The sequence below is a fragment of the Stegodyphus dumicola genome, chromosome 9 (assembly GCF_044657685.1).
Source record: "Stegodyphus dumicola isolate Sdum_Otavi_A_Nest chromosome 9, ASM4465768v1".
Classification (NCBI taxonomy): domain Eukaryota; kingdom Metazoa; phylum Arthropoda; class Arachnida; order Araneae; family Eresidae; genus Stegodyphus; species Stegodyphus dumicola.
Window position 1 is genome coordinate 112,828,660 of NC_140776.1, and position 26,445 is coordinate 112,855,104.

General features: G+C 30.9%; 1 protein-coding gene across 2 annotated transcripts in view; it reads right to left on the bottom strand.

Moving 5' to 3' along the window:
• Positions 1-627: 627 nt before the first annotated feature.
• Positions 628-26,445, bottom strand: part of PolD1 (DNA polymerase delta 1, catalytic subunit) — a 156,046-nt gene continuing 130,228 nt past the window's right edge. The window contains exons 18-21 of one of the 2 annotated variants that reach the window (XR_015043066.1): positions 18,908-18,963; positions 18,566-18,647; positions 2,746-2,843; positions 628-894 (exon numbers count right to left, since the gene is read on the bottom strand). Coding sequence is in view for 1 of the 2 variants with exons in the window: in XM_085823925.1 (XP_085680051.1) it covers positions 798-894; positions 2,746-2,843; positions 18,908-18,963 (251 nt within the window). In the remaining variant the exon portion in view is untranslated. The remainder of the gene's footprint in view (positions 895-2,745; positions 2,844-18,565; positions 18,648-18,907; positions 18,964-26,445) is intronic. The other variant, XM_085823925.1, reaches the window with a different exon arrangement.

A 26,445-nucleotide genomic window follows, 5' to 3' on the forward strand; every position in this document is an offset into this window, starting at 1 on the left:
CATATCAAAGACGGAGTACATCGAGATGAAATACTACATTTAGTAAGGAATTATAAGCCAAATAAAATAAAAACATCTGCCGTGAAGATAAGGATAGTGCTGACAGATCAATTTCCAATTCATCGTGCGCTGCTGCGTTAAAGATAAACAAAATTTAGATAAACAAACGTTAAGGATATGCCTTTATCCATTTTTTGCAGCAATTCCACTTTTTGTTTAATGGACTTCGAAACAAAGCTCTATATAAACACCATAAATATATATAAATTAATGCTCCGATAAAATGTATAATACTGATTATATAACAAAATATAATATAAATATAAATTATCAATGCAAATAAAGATGTGTAATAATAACTATATAATATTAATTATTATATAGTTACTATTACACATCTATTACCTGTTAATTCCCATTTTACAGTAATACTTTTAATAATTTTTCTGATGGAGGAAAAATGCATAAAGTTTTTTTGGAATTTCAAAGTTTTGCGTAAATTTCTTGTAATGCTACTTTTAATAGTTTTTAAATATTCAATATTACTAAGAATTTTATTGATAAAATGTCCAATGACTTTCAATGACAATGGAATAATATTGAAAAATCAAGCAGTACCACAACAAATACAAAAAAATGAAACTTTAATTGATTTAGAACAGACTTTCTTCTTTTTTTAAATATGATACGAAAAACAAAAAGTTAAACATTCTTGCATAAATTATTTACATTGATCTAAAAGTGTATATTTACAAACAGCATAAAATGTTCACAACAATATGAAATTCCAATTCAATTCACCATTCAATACTTCCAAATCTGCGAACAACTTTTTCTTGATCACTCAAATCCTTTTGCACTTTTTTCCTCATGTAGAAAATGGGGCAATCTCGACTAGAAACACATCAAAAAAATAAAATAAAGGTATTCATATCAGATTATTAAAATACATAGATTAAAAGTTAAATGCTTCCATCAGTCATGAAATTTATGAATAGAGATTTACTTTAAAAAAAATATATATATATATATATATTTGAATGCTTAAATAATAAAATAATATTAAAAGAGATGCAGATCATTGAACACTTTTCCCCTCTTAATAAAAGCCACCAATCATGAATGAAATTTATCTACTGTAAATGAGCATAATTCTATTTTAATTTTTCACATGTTATTTAAGATACTTTTTTTGTGATTATTTGTTATTGACAGATTTAAAAATAAGACTGTGATGGAAAAAAGAATCTTCATTGTCTTTGAGCAAGTAAATTAATTTATACAATTTTTATTCCTAGATATGTTTAATATATCCTTAACAATGTTCATCAGAACTATATGTTCCTTAAAATCTCCCAAAACAATCAAACCTTCCAACTCCTCCAACAGTTGAACTTAAATCTTCATCTAGATTTGCCTCAGAGTTTTTTATTACTCAACTAGACTGTTTCAACTTAGCATTCTTGAATTTAATTTAGAAACTCATGATTCTCCCAACCTCAGTTTTCTCCTTTCTTCTTGAATTTAGGAAACTGAAACAAATTCAGTCCATTATATTCACAGCTAAGGATTACCTCTTCCATGAAGATAAAAAAGGAAAAGGAGCATACAGTTTCCCTACAGACTGAGTAAGTTACTGAGACAGAAATATAACTTAGTATACTTTAAAGGTGTGGGCATCACTTATTGCTAACTTCACTGCCCTTTTCCTTTGAATCAACCTCCAGCTTCTAATTACATCTAGATACTATGGATACATTATTAAATGTCCTCTTTTCCTCTTAAAAACTAGTGTTATATACTTTTATTGGTAATAGGATCTTCCAAATTTAAATTATACAAATTTATAACAGAGCCTGTTTAGATTTATAACAGAGACACCAAAAAATAGCTAAGAATAATAAATTCGCCTGGAAGCAGGATAGAGACTCTGAATTAATTAATATGTGTTAAGGACTGTGTATTCTGTGATCTCACCACACCCAATGCTGTGGTTCTACTCCTGATTACCTGCTGGACTGAGCACCCTATCTCAGTAACCTTACGCTACTATCCTGACTGAATGCTGGATGATTTTGTTTTCCAAGTACTAATTTCCCAATTTTCGTATATTCAGCTTGACTTCGCCACAGAATGATTGCACTTTGTTCTAATGTCACACCCCCCAGGGCGAGGTGCAGTAGCACCTTAATGTACTAAAAACCGTAAATGGCCTTCATAGGCTGCACAGATTGAACAGGTCAAAACTCAAAGTAGTTGTATACCTGAGGTGAATCAGAAATAAATAAATAAATAAATAATAAATCATTAAATAAAATATTCTCCCTTCTTTTCTTTTTTTAAATTCTTTTTTTTTATTAAATAATTTTTTAATAATAATTAAAAATTAAATAATTTTTTTATTAAATAATTCTTTTTTTTTTATTAAAATGATATACTCTACGTAATTTTCCTCGGTTGAAGTTCAAAAGAAAAATACTACATAAGCAAATAATACAGTTAAATTTCACCCTCCCCCCCCAAAAAAAGAGGAAAGAGGGTGGTTTTTTAAAATTTTATTAAATGACAGCTATAATTCTGGAAGGATTTAACACTGCTCAAAATCTCATTTTAAAATAAAAAATAAGGACTTCTAAAATTTTATATGATTTTTACAATATAATTAACGTGTAGTAACATTTGCTAACAATAGAATAAACAGCATCTAATTTTCAAATGCTTTTGTATGATAATTAAGCAGCAAACCTGGTACAGAGAACTTCTTCATGCAAACTGCCTTGACATCTTTGACATTCTGTCCATAGACGAGCAAACTTTTCTTCAAATGAGTTCAGATATGATATCTGGAAAGATGGCAAATTTTAAAATAAAAGTTAGAGGAAAATATGAAGTTCAATCATGAATTTTTATACATACAGTGAAACATCAGTTCACAAATTCGTTCCTGAAGGCTGTTCATTGAACAAAACAATTTTCTCAACAGGAATTCATGTAAAATGGATTAGATTGTTTCTGGACTGCAGAAGACTGCTTCTTTAAACTTTACAACAATACTTTGTACACAGGTTTATAACCCAAATCAATGGAAATCATTAAATATAAAACAAAAAGGATAAACACAAGATTAAACAACAACAATAGACAAAACTTCATTCATTTTACTCAGGGTTCACACACATTTCTGTACACGGAAATTAAGTACTTTTAAGGACCATTAATGAAAAAAAAGTAAGGACCTATGAGTGAATGGGAACTGAATAAATTCAATTAAAAATATTATATATGCCTGAACTTCCCTTTTGTATTAACATCCTAAAAATAAAATAGATCCGTAAGTAGGATGCATTATTATTAAACATAACTTAATTAACATAATTATTGTTAAGTCTGAGAATAAAATGTATGAAATTTATCAAGGAGCATTATATATTTTACACTTATAAGAACTGAACATATTTGAAAGGAGATAAGTGACATTTTATTTACGTTTTACTAACAGTTAGTTTTATGTTGATTTTATTTTATATCTCATTTTGTCACATACTTGCTCAGTCTAGAGCTTTAGTAAGCAGATTTTATGTCAAGTAGCATAGGTTAAAATAAGAAGTAAAATCATAACATGATTCACAACAAAAGACTGGCTGTTGTCACTGCTGCTGCTTACCTAGAGACAGACCTGCTGATCAGAACAAACCTGAAAGGCCTGATGTAGGCACGGCTGGCAAGTTCTGAACGTTAGCTGGGCTCTGTCTGACGCCGTTAGTGTCTTAGCTTCGTGTAGAGTTCCAAGGGTTGTGACTCAGTTAACATACTTGAAGGTTCTAATAAGCCACTAAAGCACAAGAGGAGATAAGTTGTTTTGCATTATTTTAAGTCTCACTAGATGCGAAGAATAAGTTTTACATGAATTCTTACATTTTTGTGTTTTATCTTGAGACTACGGTAAGGGTTAATGAAAAGCAATAACTCGCTTTAATATGCAGAGATAATTTTTAAGGGCAAACAGTTAGTTATAAGTAATTAAATTAGGTATAAGATAACCTTAGTCATTATGGATTTACATAGTCACTATTAAATTTTATTTATTTATTTTTTAACAATATTTGTTAAAAAAGGTCCTATTAAAATCCCAATCTAATAAAATTTAACCATTTAAAATACATGTAATTTATGACATTGATTCTTAAACGATATTCAGATAATTACACATTAAAAGCCACAAAACATTTATGTTTTTTAGCAACAATACTCAACAAAAGCCTTCCCAGACATTTTGGCTAATTTATATTGATTTCCTTCTCTTCAAGCACCTTTTCTAACAATTAGAAATTTGTCTCAATACACAAAAAATATTCTCGATTTATTTGATCTGGTAAAAATTAAATAGTCCAAAACATGTGTTTTGGACTATTTAATTTTTACCAACAGATATGAAGCAAATTATCGCTTAAATAAGGTTTAAATAAGATTCTTATTTAAAAAGAACTTAAAAAATAAAGGCATGTTCTTATGCTAACAAAATCAATAACAGCTTATAGTGATGTAATGAAACAAGAAGAGTCAAATTCAAACTAAAAATATAGATTAGTGGTCAAATACTATACAATTTAATTTCATTTTAGGCTGGCTCAATAACTCTATCATCATAACAAACTCAAATGTCGGCAAATTTAATCCAAGACGAATAATTACAAATTATCAGAGCTGGCAGGAACTAATGCAGGGAGCAAATGGAGGTCAGAAACACACTCTTGTCTTACACTACAAAAATCTCAGTTTAAAAACTGTCTAAGTGATTTGCATTCTGGTGAGAAAATAGAAATGGGAAATTATGGTAAGGGTTGAAATTGTAAACAATTGGGTAATTTACATAATAATAACTGTACATATCTTTGAAGAATAAATTTGTTTTTCTTTATGTATTCAGTTTCTTTCTTCCACATTTCCTTTTCATTTTAGAATTTTTGGATTAATTAAAGATTTCTGATATTTTAAATAAACTAAATGCATTTAGAATGTATAGAAAAAGCTGCTAATTTTATTTCTTTAGTAATATGAACATTCAAAAGAAATATGAAATATATATGGTAAGCTTCAGTTAGAGAGCTAATGTGGCATAATTTTTAGAATTTAGAATAGACATTGGAAGCAGAATTTAGAAAGGCACCAGGCAGCAGAATTTAAGATCCACAGAGACTGCATCAGATGGGGAAATGCCTAGTGCCAGCCCTGTGTATGATGCATTAAGACATATTAGATGAATCTTTTAAATTATCAGTTCTCAATGTCTTTATTATATTTAGCTCTCGAGAAAACTGATGTATATTTTGAGAATTCTGAATATTCTGAGACAATTACACGAGGAAAACTCTTAACATGAAAATATTAAAAATACATTTTTAATTAATTACATAGCTAGTTTGCTTTTGCTATGAACTGTTTCGTAAATGGTGCTTTATAGCATTATACCTTGCTTATTTTCCACATATAATAAATGGCTGAAATGGAACTTTATAATATCACAGTGAAAAATAAAAATGCTTTATTTTAATCTTATCTCATAAATATAATTCAAAAATATTATTATTATTTAAATGAAATTTATCAATGTTGCAATGTTCTAAAAAAATTGTTGAAAAATTCCTAGATCTCGGAATTAAAAATTTTCAATAGAAACAGATCTTAAAATCGTCAAAATTTTGATAAGTCACCAAATTTAAAACGGTTTAATAAAAGAATTCACATCCCAAAAAGCAAAAAGTTGTTTAAGAACTCTTCATTAGAAAACATGAAATAATTTCGAAATGCTTATGTTTCACTTCCTGCTCAGAAACGCGAGTATCCCACCATTTATATTAGAAACAGGAACAAATTATAACCCATGAACCCATTCAAAAGATAACCATATTTGTCAGAAAATTGCCAAAAATATTGCTCCAAAATGTTAATTCACACTCAAAATGACAGTTGTAAAAACAGACAGAAATTTCAGATGATTCAAATTAAGGACCTTATGACGATTTTGGCCGAAATTAAGGACTTTTAAGGACCGTACCAACCCTGTTACTGTACCTGTAGGAAGGAGAAGGGTGGGTGTAAGTAGCCAGTGATGTGGAAAATGTTATTGTTTGAATGAGAAGTAAAAAATATATTCAAAATTTCATTCACCATTAGACTTTTATTTTCAGGAGGCACATTATTTTAACTTTTAACTAACCGACAGGAAGTCTTTTCTGTAAGTGCTACTTTATGACTCACTGGGCCTCTGTTTCACTCAGGATTAGTTGTAGTTGCCTAGATTTTAAAATGTTTCTGAAGTGAGACATGGCATTTTCATTGAAAATGCTTATGCTCTAACTTTTTAATGTGTTATCAGGGTGAAAATTTTAAGTGAAAACTACATCTCACTACAACCACAATTGTCGGGACGATGCGTCTGAATAAGCGTTGTTGGGGTCATTTTGACCTCTTTTTCCAATTTTCCGCATTTTTTTTTAACATACAGCTGAGCTTCGAAGCTGATATTTTTTTACTTTTTCTAAAATGTTTCCAAGTATACTATGCCAATTTTTCATATTTCTACGTTAATTATTTAAATAAATAATCGCAGATATACCTAAAACAGCCAACTGGGGTCATTTTGACCCTCATAAGAAAAACGACATATTTTTTAAGCGAATGTCCGTTTTTGAATTCCCGATGCCACGATTTCGTTTTCTGCGCATTGGGAAACACGCAGCTCTTATCGCGATGACTCAGGAAAGAAAAATAAAATCCAGAACGGAGCATATTCTCTCTCCATTGCAATGCCGACAGGAAGAGGATTGAGTACACAAGAATGCCTTCTGAAACCTGGTACAAGCTAATGGAAAACTGTTATTTATGCTATAATCCTGGACCAGAAATAACCGTTGATGAACAATTGTTGCCTTGTAAATCAAGATGTAGATTTATCCAGTACATGGCGAATAAACCGGACAAGTTTGGCATCAAATTCTGGCTAGCAACTGATGTAAAATCCAAATATGTTTTGAATGGTTATCCTTATCTGGGCAAGGATGAAGAACGACCAACTAATTTACAACTTGGGGAAAGTGTAGTTCTCAAATTACTGCAACCACATCTAAACTCCGGACTCAATGTCACAACTGACAATTTTTTTTACTTCTGTGAAACTTGCAGATGAACTTTCTGAGAAAAAAAACCACAATTGTCGGGACGATGCGTCTGAATAAGCGAGAATTACCCGCTATTGCTTGTGACACTTCTTTGGCACGATATTCATATTTTGCACTGAAAAATGGAGACAAAACACTCACAATATATAGGTGCAAGAGCAAAAGGAATGTCATGATTCTGAGCACGATGCACAGTAATGTCTTTGTTGACAACAGCATAAAGAAAAAAACCGAACACTGTCACTTACTACAATAGTACAAAATGTGGCGTTGATGTCGCAGATCAGATGCTGAAGAAATATAGTACAAGTAGTGGAAGTCGCAGATGGCCTGTACATGTTTTTTACAACGTCCTTGACATTGCTGCACTCAATGCTTGGATTTTATTCAAAGAATCCTTGGGCACCTCTATTTCCCGTCCAGAATTTATTCTTGCACTCGTGGAAGAACTACGAGTTGGTGCACTACGATGCCCTCCAATTGCTCAAATACAGACACTTAAACGAAAGAAATGTGCATTTCAAAGTTGCAAGGGACAAAACAAGACTGTTGTCAGCTGTGAGGAATGCCAGAAACCAATTTTTGGTAAATGTGTTGCTGTCACTGTCAAGCGTTCATATTGTATCACCTGCGGTAATGTATAACAAACTTTGGAAAACATTGTGTGTTTATTCCCAATTTATGTTTTTTTTTTTGTAATTTTTTGCATATGTTCTATTTTCCACTTTTTGCATTTGTATCTTTTGTTTGTTTTTCATAGATTTTGTTTTTGTTTTTGTAATCTTACATTGAAAGATATTGTGTGCTAATTTGCACTAATTGCACGAAAAAAAATTCTATATAAAAAATAAATAAAAACCTCTAAAAACTCTTTTATGCGGTCATTTCAATCATTTACTGTGTTTCTACTTACATTTTTTATGAGGGTCAAATTGACCCCCAATGGCGGTTTTCGGTTAGTCTGAAGTTCGGCTGTTCTAGTGTTAATATTATATGAATTTTGAAGATCAGTGAACTAGTGTTATTTTTCTTTCTTCCTCATCTTCTGAAGACATTTCTTCTTAAATTCACCCTTTATTGTTGCTTCAAAACTTTTGTAGTTCTCTCATATTGAGCTCATATCTACGAGCCTAACTCCTGCATGTCTTCAATGTTAACTTCCTAGCTTAAGGTTTTTCCTAGACAATTCTGACTGTAACCCAATCTTTCCATAATTTCCACCAGGCAAAACACATGGTTCTGTCACTCGCTGGAAGGCTTTGTTTAAGACAGCAGAGCAATGGAAAGTATTAAAATATTGCTTTCAGAAGTTTTGGGGTTTTTAATTATGTGGCAGAGGCTACCTCTAAATAACTTGACTAATAATTGACTCTAAATATCTGACCTCTAAATAACTTGAAAATCATACCTATTTAACTTGACTGTTTGTAAATTTGAGGCATTCTTCGTCAAGTGAAACTTTTTTCCCAGATAATTTGTTTGTGATCCGAATTGTGTGGGAAGTGTTCATGATCTGAGGTTCCACTGCATAAAAAAGGGTACTTTTCTGATAATGGGAGGCCAGCTATCAAATGTGGTAGTCTATTTATATAGAGCCATAAATACATTATATAGTGCCATGTTATTTAGAGGCTGTAGGTTGTTTAATGTTACGTTATGTCAAATTCATGCAATTATCTGATTTCTTAAGATAAAAACATAAGAGAGTTTCACAACTCTGTCATTGTGTATGTTATATTATATGATATATTACAGTTATCACAAGTTAATTATTTCATGATGTTTCACAAATCATTAGGGTTGCTGCTATCCAGTTACATTTTGTGCCAACGTTTTTCTAGATTTATGTTTGCCACTAAGTATCACTCCATTAACACAGCAGAAGGCACATCAAGAAAAGTTACTTGAGCGGGTACGTGGGTATCACATATCCCAATATTTATAATTATATAAAAGTTTTATTTAGTTTTAAACCAGTTTTGTCATTTACTATACGTGAATAAACCTTGGGTTACAAAAAATTAATTTTCAGTATTAAGTTTATAGAGTTAAAAATAAATAAAAATAATAACAAAATAAACATTATACTTCTAATTTTTTTTTGTATACATAATGCTTATTTTATCTGTTTATACTTTGAACAAAATACATTAATATGTTCTTGGCACAGAAAGATTTCACATTTTGAACATCACATTTTCGTTTTTCTATCCTTAGCTCGAGAATATTCATCACATCTTTTATATTTAGTTATTTCGAATTTCATAGATTCGTTTGAATTACTCGTAGAAACTTCTGCTCTTCTTTGGCATGGCGTACGTAAATTTCTCATTAACATATTAATCTCTGATCTTTGTTCAATACGATTTTTAATTAGTTCTAATGCTAAGTTCTTCAAAAACAGACGTTTGCTTCTATACCTGGTTGGTGGATTAGCAGTTGAAAGCAATATGATCCGAGCCTTTATTGCAGCAATATTCAGTGCAGAAAAAAATATTACCATTGGCCATCTCCTTGTTATTCTGGCAAGTGAATAACTTGCTGCCATTTCATCTACCGTATCCACTGCTCCCATAGTCATATTATAAAAACGTATCATTTCTGGCTTTTTCTTTCTCCAGTAGTATCAGCTATACCAGTGCTCCGCAACCGGTGTGCCATGAGTAGGATATAGGTGTGCCACAATCAAATACATGTATTTGACATTTTGCAATTTTTTATCATGTATTTAATACACAATGACAATTTTTTTTCCTTAATAATGTCTATTTTAAATGTTTTTATATATTTCACTGTTGTGTGGTTGTGTGTGTGATTGTAAGTGTGTCAGCATTTGAATTTTTTCGGCACTTCCTTGATAACTCGGAACTAAAAAATATATAACTTTTTTTAAACATAAATTTAAACGAAATATATTGGTTTCAGACCATTTTAATTAAAAATAATAGCTCTAAAACTGTTTTTTTTTTTTAAATTTGAAATAAACCAATCAAATTGAAGAATTTTTGTTTTTTAATTTTTTTTTTTTTTAAATTTCCCAGTCAGTAATAACAAAAAATGGTATACAAAAATTACTTGAATTCTAATAAATTTATATAAAAACAAGTTTTTATCAACAATTATTTTTAAATATACTATAGAATGATTATTATAAGTAAATAATTATTCAACGGTGCATCGTGAGACAGTTAAAAACTGCATAGTGTGTACGTGTACAACCAAGATCCACCTAATTGATCACAGATAAAGCAGAATACCCGTTATGCGCATGTGTTATTTACACTGCCGTCCGGTACATCACGTGCAACCATACGTTACTGTTGTCAATATTTTACAACACAAAGTTAAATAAACACGTTTTTACCATTAAAGATATTTTATTATGTAAGCGGAGACATTATTCGTAGCCTCGGCTTCGTAAAAATGGTTTGTTTTGGATTTAATATTTTTATTTAGTTTATTTTCTGTCATTGAAACCATAATCTTCAATCCGCTTCCAGGTTGTTTTTCCATTTTATAATAAAAATAATAAGTTTTGCAATTATTTATAAATGACCATTGCATCTGTCATAAAACAAATAAAAGGACGAATATGAAATTAATAGCAAATGCTGTTGATTCAATGTTGCGTCGGTTTGTTGTTACTTTAAAACTCCTCTTTAATATGTCATCCTTAACGAAGAATGTGGCGGCCATAAGACCACATTCTTGTCGACACATGACATATTATCTTACTGAATAATGTTTTGTTAATGTTCTTCGTATAAAATTTTTTTAGTTTTTACCCCTTTAAATATGGATAAATTTTTACGCCGGAAAGATTCTTCTTCACGTACAGATGATGAAGATCCACATACAAGCGTTACAAAAAACCCGAAGAAAGTAGTGAAAAGAAAGTACAACGAGGATTACATTAAATATGGATTCTCGTGGTGTGGCGATGAAACATCACCAAGACCACAGTGCATCATTTGTGGTGATCAGCTATCAAACGAGTCAATGGTACCCAGTAAATTAAAGTGGCATCTATATTCAAAGCCACCCCAGCTGCGCCAACAAAGACAAACAATATTTTAAGAGGTGTTTAGAACAAAATAAAAAACAGAAGAAATTTATGAAGTTGGCCATAACAGTTTCTGAAAAGGCACTAGAGGCTAGCTATCATGTTTCTAAATTAATTGCACGCCAGAAGAAGCCACATACTCTCGGCGAATCGCTTATTAAACCAGCATGCATGGAAATTGTCCGACTTATGCTTGGGCCCAATGAAGCAGAGGAAGTGAATAAAATTCCATTGTCTGCTGATACAGTTAAAAGACATATTTGTGATATGTCAAGCGATATTTTAGAAACATTGATTAAAAAACTGTTATTGGCTGAAAAATTTGCGCTTCAGATCGATGAAACAACTGATATTAAAAATAAAGCACAGCTGATAGCTATTGTACGTTTCGTTGATTATTTAAGAATTATTAAAGAACATTATTTATTTTGTAGGAGGTTCCAGAGCGAACAACCGGCGAAGAAATTTTTCGAGTAACAGAAGATTTCTTCAAAATTTTTAATATTCAATGGAGCAACTGCATTGCACGGATGGCGCTGCGGCAATGATAGGTAGTAAAAAAGGGTTTGTCTCTTGTGTGAAACAAAAAAATCCGATGGTACATTTTACACACTGCTGCATACATCGAGAAGCATTGATGGCCAAGAATTTACCAGAAGAACTTTTGAACACGATGAATGAATGCGTCAAAATCATACACTTAATTAAATCAAGAGCCACAAATTCACGAATTTTTGGATTACTTTGCGCAGAAATGGGAGCCGAATATGAATCATTATTATTTTATACAGAAATTCGCTGGCTATCCCGAGGCAAAGTTTTGGCTAGGTTATTTGAGCTTTGTCACGAGGTGCGTGAATTTCTTTTAACACATAATATGCTTGAAATATGCCAGCACCTCGATGATGATTACTGGATAGCCAAGCTTGCATACATGGCTGATATATTCGAGCATTTGAATGAACTTAATAAAAAAATGCAAGGTCGAAATGAGAATATTTTAACGTGCTCCGATAAATTACAAGGATTTATTAAAAAACTCGAACTTTGGGAGAAAGAGTTGAAAAAAGGATGTTTAGAAATGTACGGAAGGACTAATTATATTACAACCGAAAACAAACAATCAATTCTGGATCTGGCCCAACAACATTTAAGTATGCTTCAGCTGAAATTTTATCAATATTTTTATTCCATTAATACGAAACAATACGATTGGATTCGAAATCCTTTTGCAAACAATGTAATAAATTCTATGGAAGCGCTGCCTCTAAAAATTCGAGAGGAATTTACAGATTTGAAAAGTGACACGACTTTAAAATTATACTTCTCCGAAGTTCCATTAGATGTTTTCTGGATTTACGTTAAAAAAGAATATCCTCATATTTCCAAAAAAGCAGTTTTAACATTACTTACATTTTCTACGACATATTTATGTGAGCAAAGTTTTTCAACTCTATTATTAATTAAAAATGATAAGCGGTCATGCTTAAAAGATCTTGACCAAGAACTTCGTGTTGCGTTGTCAGATATTGAGCCGAATATAAAACTTTTCTATTCATTGAAGCAAGCGCAGGTATCACATTGATAATTATTATGATTGCATATAAATAAATATGTTATGGTTTTATAATTGTATATTTTTCAAATTAAAAACAAAAATTTATTGTAAATTTTGTGTATAAATCAAATTAAAATAAATGTGTATAAATACATTAGCTTTTGGTGTTCCACGAAATTCCAGAAAGTTTTTTGTGCGTCGCAGGTGAGAAAAGGTTGCGGAGCACTGAGCTATACCATCATCGTTATATAATACTGAAAGCATAAGAACAGTTTTTCCTTTTTAAGAAGATAACAAATTAATGTTTTATCTTTTTCAAAACCAAAAAGCATAGAAAATATTTCCCTTCCCTTAGAAGTAACAAAAGTAGGAGGAATTTCCCTTTTGTTTTTCCACATTGTTTCTACTATTGTCAGCTTTTATTTTAGAAGATCCGCAGCTAGTGTGTAACTCGTATACCAGTTACCTGTAGTAATATTTCTGCCAGATTTATACAGTGGTTGAATTAATCTTTCCACGTCAGATGGACTGGTACTGACCTTGAAGAGACAATCTGGCTGTGTACCACAGTATATTTCCATATTAGAAGTATAAAAAGTTCTTGAGTCTACCAGCGCAAAAATCTTGATTCCGTATTTTGCTGGTTTGTTCGGCATACATTGCCGGAACCCACATCGGCCTTGAAAGGGTTTGAGTTTCTCATCAATAGTGACGTACTCACTTAAATTATAGGAATATTTGCAATTTGAAATAAATTTTTCAAAGAAATCTTTAAGTGCGGCTAATTTATCAAAGTGTTTTCTTTGTGGCCTGTCTAGCAATTTATCGAAACGCATGCAACGTAAAAGAAATAAAAATCGCTTATAAAGCATTGTTGTATAAAAAATTTCAATACCTTACCGTCAGTAGCCCGAAGGTCCTTTACGTTGAGATGCGATGACTTGTGAAGGCCACATAAATATAAAAGTCCTATAACTGCTTTTATCTTGACCACGTCCGTAGCTTTCGAATCTCTTTCACGTTTATAATTTCAAATTACCTCAGAAATATATAAATATGTACATTCTACAATCATTGACAATATACTATTATCAATAAGAATATTCCAACTACTAAAGGGATCAGTAACATTTCTGGCTTCCCTTACAGGTCCTGGAAGATGAGTCATAATATTATGCGAACAAACTCTCACATTTTGTCACATTTTTTGCATCTTTTCCAACAAAATCATCGGAATCATAATCATCTTTAGCATCATCTAGTTCATCATCTTCTTCTGTATCTGTATTATATATATATTCTAAATATTATATACATATTCGCTAAATATTTCACAGTCAGTATCACCTTCAATTTCCAAAATGAAATCTTCATCACTTTCAACTGTTTCTAATAAATCTCGCAGCCGTTGCATCTCCAATTCATAGGGACTCATTCTTTTTGCCATAATGCATTAAAAAATCTTTAAAAATACAATTTTAGCTACTTTAAAATCCCTTGCGAGTAGTAATATTTATTGTTATACTCTAGAATTTAATATTTGAAATAAATATTCCGTCAAAAAAACACTTACGTGAACAGGTGCGTGGGGTGTGTCATACTCCAGTTCCAACAAATATCAATAAATCTTTTTCTGAAACACAGATGCAACAATAAACCGGGTCTGAAGGTCATACACTACTAGAAACCCAGCTATTGAAACGGGACAAAATTTTGGTTTCACAAGTTGGGAATATTCCACTGTTTTGTAGGGGTGGGATATAATACACCCCAAGCGCCTTCCCGCGGGTTAACAGAAGAGTACCAAGAAATGAAACTGTTTCTGAAGGAAACAAATTTGGTTTCAGAGTTTTTAACTTTTACTTGTACCATACACATTGGTATAACTAACTGCCAGTTTGAAACCAAGAGTTTGATGTCAATGTGCAGCTGAAATGTTGACTTTCTTCTCTCTTAGAAGTAAAATACCATTTGTTTCATGAGAAACTATTTCAATGATCAGATAGCCAACAGGTAAAAAACAGAATATGCAAACAATTGATACTGCAAAATATTGTTCTCCAAAGACAAAGAAATTTAATAATTAGTTATTTACATTACTGCAAACAGTACAACAATTTCATACTCAAAAGAATTTGTCTTCAAGATAAAGAGACAGCAAATTTTCAAAAACATATAATATATATATATAATTAGAAAAAGGTTTCATATACCATTTCCAAGGAACAGAAATCTAATTAAAACCATGAAAAAAATTTTCAGTCAATATTTTAATTAGTATATTCTAGATATCTATTGCCCAAAACAAACAAACAAACCCGTAAACTTATTTTTAAAAAAAAATCGTCTTTTTTTCCAAGCAAGGATCAAATTATATTTCTGCTACAGCAAAATAAAAGTCACAAACAATATTCAATCAATAGAAAGACATTAGTCCATTTAAGCCAAAAGAACCTTTATAAACAAAATCAAATTAGTAAATAATCTTTTTAATTTTAATTATTTTTAAAATTAAGTTGCTCATGAAGAACATGACTAAAATGACTAAATGAACATTTTTCATGGTTTTAATTGAATTTCTATTTCCTGGAGATGGTATATTAAAATTTTTTCTAATTATTAGTTTATTACTTTGCAGCTTCAGCACAGGTTATAGGCTTTTTAATTTACTCATAATTACTTTTATTTAGAATTTATATATAAAGTGGCTCATACTTGCTTTCAGAAACTTGTGTTTTTCAATTTTATTTCCAAATATCAGTTACTAAATGTAAGAGACATGATTTTTTTTCTTTCAGGTAGAGAAGCTATTGACCTTTTTTTTTTTTTTTTTTTTTTTTAAATTAAACTGCTTGTCTTCAAAACATTTTTGGGTTAAAAAAAAAAGTTCTGTAAATGAATTCACTTCAGATATTTTGACCAAGCAGTTTATATTTGCCATAAACATGAAAATATTGGTTCATCTAATACTCAGGTACCTTTTAGCTAAAATTATACTTGGGTATGGCTTTAACTAATTTTTTTTCCTAGTAAAAATGCTCTATTCCTTTGCAATAATAGCTTTTCTCCAACTCGTTCCATACATATTTGATAGGATTTAAGTCTGAAGAAATATGGAGGTATTTTGATAACTTTAGAACGGCTGTATAATAACCACAAGCGAATATTTGGGGCTCTGTGTTTAGGATTTTCATCCTGATAGAACATGAATATATTTGCATTCTATGTTTTCTTGCAGATGCTTTCAGATTTTAACTAAGAATATTTACAAATTTATAAAGATGCATATTATGTTCTATAAAAAGTAAATTTCCCATCCCAGATGAAGAGAAACATCCAAATTATTATTTGGCTTTCTCATTAATTTGTCCATCAGATACAAATATATTAAATTTTGACTCATCTGCTAATATGACATCATTGCATACAATAAATATTTGCTTACCATGGATATTGCAAATGTCAGGCATATTTTCCTTTTCTTGATGAATTTTCCTTTTGCTGATCATTGATTACATCCTAATAATTCTAACTTTTAGTTAATTTTCTTTGAACTTAACTTTCTTTATGAGCCAGTCTTCTAAATCTGCTGCAAATTTTATAGCATTAATTTTTAGGTTTTGTTTGACTTTTCATAGGATAAAACTCCAACTTCTTCATGTCTGGTTGGAATGTGATACAGACTTCAGTGTATTTTGAGCAGTTCCACACAATTTCAATCAATTTAATACATGAAAAATTTTTGAACACTTTGTTTAGAATTTCTAAAATTGTGGCTAGTTAAATTTTAAGCAGAACTTGCTATTAATTTGTAGCATCTTGCCACGTTCACTTCATATACAGAACTGCTAATACACTTTGCTAAACAAGTAATAATTTAAACAATAATTCTTGTAATGAGTTTTTATTTCAAAAAAATATGACAAGAACATCGTCTTTTAAAACATCAGCAAAACTCTTGAGTTACCAATTACGGTCTTAAGATATTTATTTTATAACAAGCAAGTCTTAAAACAGAGGAGAAAATGTATATTAGGAAAAAATTTTGAGTCTATTTTTTCAATATTTAGTACAAGAGCTATGCAAATAAATTTCAAAAATACAGTGACCTAGAACAAATGTGAGCCACTGTATATTAACTTTTACTACATAAAATTTATGTTAAAAGTCGTTAATCTGGACTCGTCGGGACTTCGGCGATTCCGGATTATAGATCATCAGTTTAAATCTGGTAAGATAACATGCAGAAATTACAAAATTAAAAATTTGAAACTGTAATTTATGAAATAAAGAACAATTATGATTTAAAGGGTATCAAAATTTACAAAAAGAAAAAGCTTAATATTTATTTGTTTACTTTATTAAACATTTCTTTCAATGTAAGTTGCTTCATTTCATGTGATAATACTTTCTCTTTAACTCTATTAAACAGACATAATTTCTTGTTTAGTTACAAAGTTCCGCTGTTCAAGTCCTATAATTGCTGTGTTGAGAATACCGACTAATTTGTCAATCGAAATGTTTTCGTTTTCAATAATCGCTGGGTCACTTTCTTCACTATCGGAAGTGAATTATAATGACGAGGAACTTGATTTAAATCATATCAAAGACGGAGTACATCGAGATGGAATACTACACTTAGTAAGGAATTATAAGCCAAATAAAATAAAAACATCTGCCCTGAAGATAAGGATAGTGCTGACAGATCAACTTTAAATCCGCGGCGTGAAATTGATAAACAGATTTCGGATTTCAAAACATACTTTCGCTTTGTAGATACAAATTACATATTAGTAAATATAGATCATAAAATTCTATTTGACATAATTGAAAGTTCAAGCTTACTTTTATGAAATTGCTCTAACAGTCTGCAAAAAATAATAAGCTGGATCCAATTCGAAGATTAAGGAACAACGCAATTTGCAACATTAACTGAATTAGATAATTTTAGCTTAGCTTATACCTCCGTTACACATTAAATGCGCATGCGTACAAACATATTCGCAGCCGTAAAGGTCTTACGCGCACTCTCAAACGCCTGTGCGCATGCGTGACAGCGACGCATGCGCAGAAAGTTTGTAGCTTTGAGGTCCGGATTATAGGTCATTCCGGATTATGGGTGTCCGAATTAACGACTTTTGACTGTATCAATATCAGGAGACTTTTATTATCATTTGATTTTCACAGATTATGTTTCTTTTGTTTATTTCTGTAAGAAGAAATTTGGAGAATTTTAATAACCAGAATACTGATATTTTGCGTACTACATCATGTAGATTGATATTCAAATGGTAAAACTTTTATAGTCTTGTTGCCAAGCATTAAAGTATTACTAAAAAGTTTATTTCCTGCTGGTGTAGAGATAAACAATATAATACTGTTACAATTCGAAAGACACGTTAAAGATGCCTTATGGTTGGCAATGATGCATTGATGTTACTGTATTATTTTTTAACTTATTTTAGGACAAAAAATCTGGAATTAATTTTTTTAAGTTAAGTATTTTAAATGTACTAGACAAGCAATAAAATTACAATAAATTATATTTAATTTGCCCCCATCACATAGATCTGAATATAATAAAATTATGCCTCCTCCTTGTTCAAAATGCATTGCTGAAAACCATATCCATCTCACATGTATTACAACATTTTATAACTTTATTCCTCAGTTTGACAGAAAACTCTTTTACTTAGGTTTATCACAAGTTTTATTTAGACTACTTAATACTTAAGGTACAATAAGGTCACACAAATGTTAGCTTACTTTTTCGTTCATGTGAAATATCCACAAAGGTATAAGATACTCTGATATGTGAGGTTACCTTGTATTTGAGCCAGTATGATTGCTATAAATTGAAATAAATTACTATTAATCTGCATGACATTTAAGTACTATGTCCACCCTAAGATTCTATTTTGAAACTGCAATTTAACATTTCTTTGAATCAAAATTTTATATGCAGAAAATTACACTATTTTAGGTCTTTAACCTGTTCAGTGTCGTGTTTTAACTCAGTAAGGCCGAGCTAACTCAGGAGCGGCACTGAACGGGTTAGTTTCTTAACAGTATTTTGCACTCCAAATGAGCTTCAATAATATTACTTACTTCAGTTTGATATATCTCACCCTCACGACATTTACAGTGATTGCACACAGCAGCATCTGAAAAATATTACATTAGATATAAACATACTTTAAATTACAATATCTACAAATTACACAATTATATAATATGAAGATTAATGAAGTATAGGTTAGCCATGATATGCCTTTTAGTTGATTACATGCTACCCGTCCATTAATTTAATGATTATTTTCTTTTTTTCCTGTGCATTAGTAAACCACTTTATTACCCATACGATCACACTCATAAAAGGTTAGGCACATTTGTTGTAATGAAATAAATAAAGCTATTGAAAAATGCTTTTTTAGCAATAAAATATGTCAACTTGTATATCAGATAGCACTTTTGAACTCAATAGTAGCTTCAACATGACCTCCCTCTTTTTCTTTTTACAAATTTATAAGAAAGAAGTCTTTATTTACAATTAATGTATACACTACCATTTTAAGTTTGTGTGCATTTCAGTTTAGTCTACATTTAGTTTTACAAGACATTTTATAAAACTGCAAGAAAATGTAGAACTAGCTCCTAAAACAAGGATGTCAAATTTGCGGCCCACAACAAATATTTTTGCCGCCCGGCCAATATGTCGGCAAATAATAATATATAATAATAAAATAACATATCAACGAAGAAAAAAATGAAATGTTTACTGCTAAGTAATTAACGATCATTTATTCAGTGTTGTTAGATTACTCACAGCGAGCTGACACACACACTACTTAAATTACAAATGCGTGTGAGTAGCTTGCGTTCAGCTACCTTCGGCTTTTGGGGGACATGTGCACTCAGAACTTGTACGCATCCCCCGATAACCGAATGTGGCCGAACTCATGGTCTCAGTTTTCCAATCTTAGTTTTGTACGATATATTGGTGCATGCACTTTGCTTTATTATTAATTATTACTTAATTCACATATTGTTACGGATTTCATATTTATTTATTTATTTAGTTTTTTTTTATTTAGAATTGTAATTAGATTTGCTTCATGTTGCCTTAGCAACGCAGATGATTTTTGAAAAGACAGCTGCGTTGGAAGGTTAAAAATAGAACAGCGCATGCATTTAATACCTAATAAATAAATATCTCGTAATTGCTGTTGCCATCCACAAAAATCCAGATATTTATAGATGTTTCCAGTATATTCGAGAAATTAATTATAAAGCTTATAAAAGCCGAGAACAAACAACTCATCTCAGTAGTAGCTGTAGTTCTAGCGAACTGTTTGTTTACTTAATGCTGTGATTGATTTGTAGCGATTTCGCTGTGAGATAGAATTAGTTTCTCTGTTTTGAATTGATTTTTGCTAAACGTTAGACATTTTGTGATATTGTTAGAATATTTTTGAAGAAATATTTCAGCATTTTGATTTATCTCTTGTGGAAAGAATACAATTTTGTTAACTTTTTAACGTTAACCGTCTTTATTCCAGCCCTTTGTATTCAGTATGTCTATATCAAAACCAAGTGGTAGTAAAATTAAACGAAAAATTGCTGACGAACATACAATATTCCAAGTAAAATGGGAATTAGAATATTTTTGCTGTGAAATAAAAGATAAAATAATCTGCTTGATATGTAATAATACTATTAATGTACCAAAGTTATATAATATTAAACGTCATTACGAACAACACAAATCGAAATATAACAATTACAAAGGATTAATGAGAGAAGAAAAGTTGAAAGAGCTCAAGTTAGGAGTGAAAAAGCAACAGTCCATGTTTAGTAAAGTATTGCAAGAAAGTGAAGTGGCGGTACATGCAAGCTACGTCTTGTCCGAGTTGATAGCTAAACATTCGAAGCCTTTTACTGACGGTGATTTCATCAAGGAATGCCTAATGAAAGCTGGAGAAAATGTTTGTCCTGGAAATGTGAAGGCTTTTCAATCAATTTCATTGTCTCGAAATACAGTTGCGGAAAGAGTTACTGATTTAGCCGCGAATTTAAGTGATCAGATCAAAGCAAAATCATCTAGTTTCGAAAGTTTCTCCATTGCCTGTGACGAGAGCACGGACATTAGTGGCAAAGCTCAATTAGCAGTGTTTCTTTGTTCTTCTGACAAGAATTTTAACATTTTTGAGGAATTACTGGAACTAATACCGATGCTTGGTACTAACACAGGAGAAGATATATTTACTTGTGTTTTTGGACTTCTGCAGAAATACAATCTATCTTTGGCAAAATTAAATTCTGTAGCTACAGATGGTGCTCCATCAATGACCGGGAAAAACAAGGGCTTCGTAGCATTACTAAGAAAAAAGCTTAGTGAAATTCACGGTTCAAACATTCATCATATGCATTGTATTATACATCAAGAAGTTCTATGCACGAAAGTAATGAATATGGAGAATGTTTTGTCATACATAAAAAAAGTTATAAATTTTATAAGATCTCGAGGTTTAAATCAGCGTCAATTCACTGCTTTCTTAAGTGAGTTAGATAGTGAATATTCGGGTTTGTCCTACTATACCGAGGTACGTTGGTTATCTTGCTCCAAGATTCTCAAACAATTCTGGGATTTGAAAGAAGAAATACGTCAGTTTTTAAAAACGAAAAATCAAGACGTAAGTTTGTTTTACGATCCAATATGGATACAAGATTTATCTTTCTTGGTTGATATAACCAAACACTTAACTGATTTAAATTTATCGTTACAAGGAAAAGATCATATCATTACGAACATGTTTGACATAATTAAAGCATTCAAATGTCAACTAGTTCTTTGGGAAAAACAATTTAAAAATGAAGATTTGACACACTTCCCGACGTGCAGCATGAACAAATCAAGTTTAGATGATACTTGTTCGTATCAAAGATACGCAGAAAAAATTGCAAATTTAACAACTGAATTTGAAACGAGGTTTAATGATTTTAGTTCCCTCGAAGACAATTTTTTTTTTTTTTTTTTGTTTTGTTTTTGTTTTCTTCGATTTTCTCAATAAGTATTGACTCAGTACCCAGCCATATGCAAATGGAGGTGATCAAGATTCAATGCAACTCAAATTTGAAAGCAAAATTCATTGAAGTGGGCGTGCCTGAATTTTACAAATATTTACCAGCCAGGTTTGAAAATACTTGAAAATTCGCATATGAAATTATTTCCATGTTTGGTAGCACTTATCGGTGCGAACAGTTATTTTCAGTCATGAAAGGTAATAAGTCTCCTATTAGAAACCGTATTAATGATGCTCACCTTGGGTCAGCGTTGAAAGTTATCACTGCAAACAAAATTTCCCCCGAAATAGGAAAGATAATAGCAGAGAAGAGATGTCAAGTATCAGGACGTAAACATTAAATTTTTCTTGTTCTTTTCTATATAAATATATATATATGTTTATTATTGTATTATTCGAAATAAATCTACGTTTCTATGAATATTGATTTTTTTTTTTTTGCGGCCCGCCAAAAATTAAACCTTGTTTGTTTGGCCCAAGTGTACCTATGAGTTTGACATCCCTGTCCTAAAATGTTTAATGTGAAGCTTAATAGTTTAAACTGTTATTCTTAAAATTAACAAATTAACAATCAAACTTATCTTATGCTTTAGCTTGAATTACATAATTTATAAGATGTTTTTCACATGTTTTAACTAAATAATACGGTACAAAAGTATGCAGCCTTGTAAAAAAAGACACATGATATATATATATACAGTACAAAATCTTTAATCCGGACTCGTCGGGACTTCGGCAATTCCAGATTAGCGGTTTTTCTGGATTGTAGATAATCAATTTAAATCTGGTAAGATGGCTTGCAGAAATTATACAATTAAAAATATGAAAACCGTTAATTTATGAAATAAAGAGCAATTATGATCTAAAGGGTATCAAAACTTACAAAAAAAAAAAAAAAGAGGCTTAATATTGATTTGTTTACTTTATTCAACATTTCTTTCAACGCGCGCATGCGTATAGCATACATTATGCATAGTCAAAATTTGAAAATTGCAAACAGAAAACTATTTGATGTGTATTCGTGATAATGACGAGGAAATTGATTTAAATCATAACGGAGTACATCGAGATGAAACACTACATTTAGTAAGGAATTATAAGCCGATTAAAATAAAAACATCAGCCCTGAAGATGAGGATAGTGCTGACAGATCAACTTCCACTTCATTGCGCGATGCGACATCCCCCCCCCCCGCAGAGCTGCATGAAATTGATAAACAGATTTCGGAATGGTTAAAGAAACAAATCACCTCTCTGTCACTTTCTTCATGCCTTTATCCATTTTTTTGCAGCAATTCCACTTTTTGTTTAATGGACATCGAAACATGCTTTCACTTTGTAGATTCTTTGGCAGCTCCAGAATTGGAAACTCTTTTTGACATAATTAAAAGTTCATGCTTACTTTTCAAAAAATTGCTTTAATAGTCTGCAAAAAATAATAAGCCGGATCCAATTAGAAGATTAAGGAACAACGCAATCTGCAACATTAACTGAAATAGATAATCAGATAATTTTAGCCTAGCTTATACCGTTTGTTATACATTAAACGTGCATGCATAAATGTATTATGCACATGCGTAAAGTTATTATGCGTTTATGCATGCGCAGAAAGTTCGTAGCTTTGAGGTCCGGATTATCGATCATTCCGGTTTATGGACGTTCGGATTAAAGACTTTATTCTGTATATATATATATGTGTGTGTGTGCAGGTAAAAAAGGAAGAAGAGAGAAAAAGAAGATTTTTGTTCTTCCTGCTTTCAAAGCAAAATTTATGTTATTTTAAATTAAAAATATCTGAAGCATTGGAAGAGGAAAGAAAGCACCAAAATCATGAAAACAAAAATCAAAATCACATGCACACACTTTAGAATCAACCTATTTTAGCAACTGTCTTTATATTACAGCCTGGAAACAGGAAGATCAAGAAATAGAATTTTCATTTCTACGTAGTCTCCTTCCTACTTTTAACCAAACACAAATTTCAGTATACACTACAAAAGCAGATTTGGTACTTCTTGCACATAAAAATCGCAAACACACAGCCAAACCAAATCAACTATATCATGCAAGTTGCACTTGCAATGTAATAAGTGAAGTATACAAGATCTGCCTTTCTAAATAATTTTATAACATTATAATTCTGAATTCATGTTAACTTATGAAAGAACTTTTGAACCAAATTATATTATAATTCCACGCATGGATTAAGTCTGAAGTGACCATGAAACTGATTTAAAAAAAAAAAAAAAAAAATGTTTCTGTAGGTTCCGATTTCTAAATTAAATGTCATTAATTTCTTGGAGCTAGCAATTATAATAATAAGAGAATCAAATGATTCATGCTTTTGACCTCAGACATTTCATCATACAGATTTCAGACGAAGTATGTAAATTAAATGAGTAGTAAAATTACTGAAAATAAAACATTTATTTGAAACAAATGGCTACTACCGTATGATCCGAGGAATTATTCACAAAACTATAAACCTGTGCAAAAGTAAATTCCGAGAGAGAAAGGAATGGAAGAAATGTTTGTTGAATAAAAAATCAGCTAAATTATATTCACTGCCATCAATTGTCTTGGTTCTGCATTGTTGTTTTATCATTTAACAGAGTAAATATTTCATTAATTCCAATTCTTTTGACACCACCTAACACAGCTACTGATTATGCTCAGCCATATGTCACAAGACTGAAAATGCCAAAATCTCAAAATTATAAACTGCAAAAAAGGCAAAAGTAGATAAAATAGTTTTCTAGTAGTAATCCTGTTTAATTAGTAACTTTATATTATCAAAGTATAGATCAACAAATGCTCAAACCGAAAACATAAATTATGATATAAAAACTTTTCAAATGCATTCTTCTCATTCATTAAGAAATTTATAATACCAATATTAGAAAAATAATATTTAATATTACATAAAATTATTTCTATAAATTTCAAAGAGCATGTAATTGAAAAATATGCATATCAAATATATGAGGAGGGGGGAAACAGAGTTTATTACTAAATCATGGACTTTTCCATAACTATAATTACTTCAAGAACATTATTAACACAAAACAACTTTTAATTAATGTCCCCCAAAGGCAACTAAAAGTTTCATTTCGTAAGATGCCCTGTTTGGCAAATTTTGCAGCAATGGTATAAACCAAGCCATTACAGTATTTCAGTAGCCTTTTAAAATATTTCTGACACTTTTATTATTTTAATAGCCTATGTTACATTTAAATGTGTTTCAAATATATACCTTGTTAATTACAATGCCTGAAATATCTGCTTGATAAAAATGCATTCATGCTGTAATGTTAACTGTTTGAGTAATAAGCAGTGTGATTGCGCTGTTGAGATTAAACATGCTTATGTCGAGAAAACCCAGTACCTTATTGCTTACGTTGAGAAAACGCAGTACATTTTGAACATCGTGGACAAAATGAGAAACACTTATGCAAGAATATGTCCAATTGCTTTGCAAACTGCAATAAATGTGATGGAATAATGAGAAAAAGATGAGAATTTTGATAACTAACAAATGTAAGAAGTGTTATTGCTCCAATTGGGATTCATCAATGTAAAATAAACAAAGCGCTATTGCGCCGTTTGGTATTTCTTGACTTAAAATAAAACAAGTGCTGTCCCGCTGCTTGGGTCTTTTTGTACTCATTTAGAGAAAGCGCGGTTGCACTATTTGGGACTCTTTGACAGCGTTTTTTCAATAACCTCTGGGACTCAAAGTATATAATTTTGTCGAAATACCATTTCTTAATAACAAACATTAAAACGTTTTTTTCACATATATATTTCAAAGTTTATGAAGCAAAAGAAAACAATTTTTGGGAAGAAAAATAAAGAAGTTATAATATATTGCAAACACAAGTTATTTCTCATACCTTACTCAGTACCTAAATGAATTAATACATTTAAAGCACGCTGATCTTAAAACATATTTACCACACTGCTTTTGTCTCCACACTTAATGTTTACTATATTTTAAGAAAACTAAATAAAAAAAGGAAACATGAATATCTCATATTGCTGATAACTCAATGAATGCAAAATGCATACATTTTGAAAAGTTCAAATAAAAATTGGTACTTACATATTATCATGTTGACCATGAAACTGTCGCCAAGAGACATGATTTTGCACAAGTTATAAAAAGGCAGAAATGAAAAGTTCACAGTTCTATGTGACTGCGAGTCGGTTATTAACTCAAGACCTCTCGCATATATTTCGGAAAGGAATTCAGATTTTGTTCCTCTGTCACCATCATTATTCCTTCAAGACATCAAGGAAATTGAAGCACAAGAGTGTGATGCAGCAGATCACAAAAGACTTAACAGAAGGTTCAAATATCGACTTGCACTTGATAAAAGGATCTTAGGAAAAGATTCAGGTTTGAATATTTAGGTTCTTAAAGACCTTAACTACAAAAGTGGTCAATGATATCTGTGGGAGACATTGTTCTCATTGGGATCCTACCATGGAAAAAGTGTGTAGTAATGGACACAATATGGTCAGCCAAATGTAGCCAACAAAATAGTATTTAACAGACTGGAAC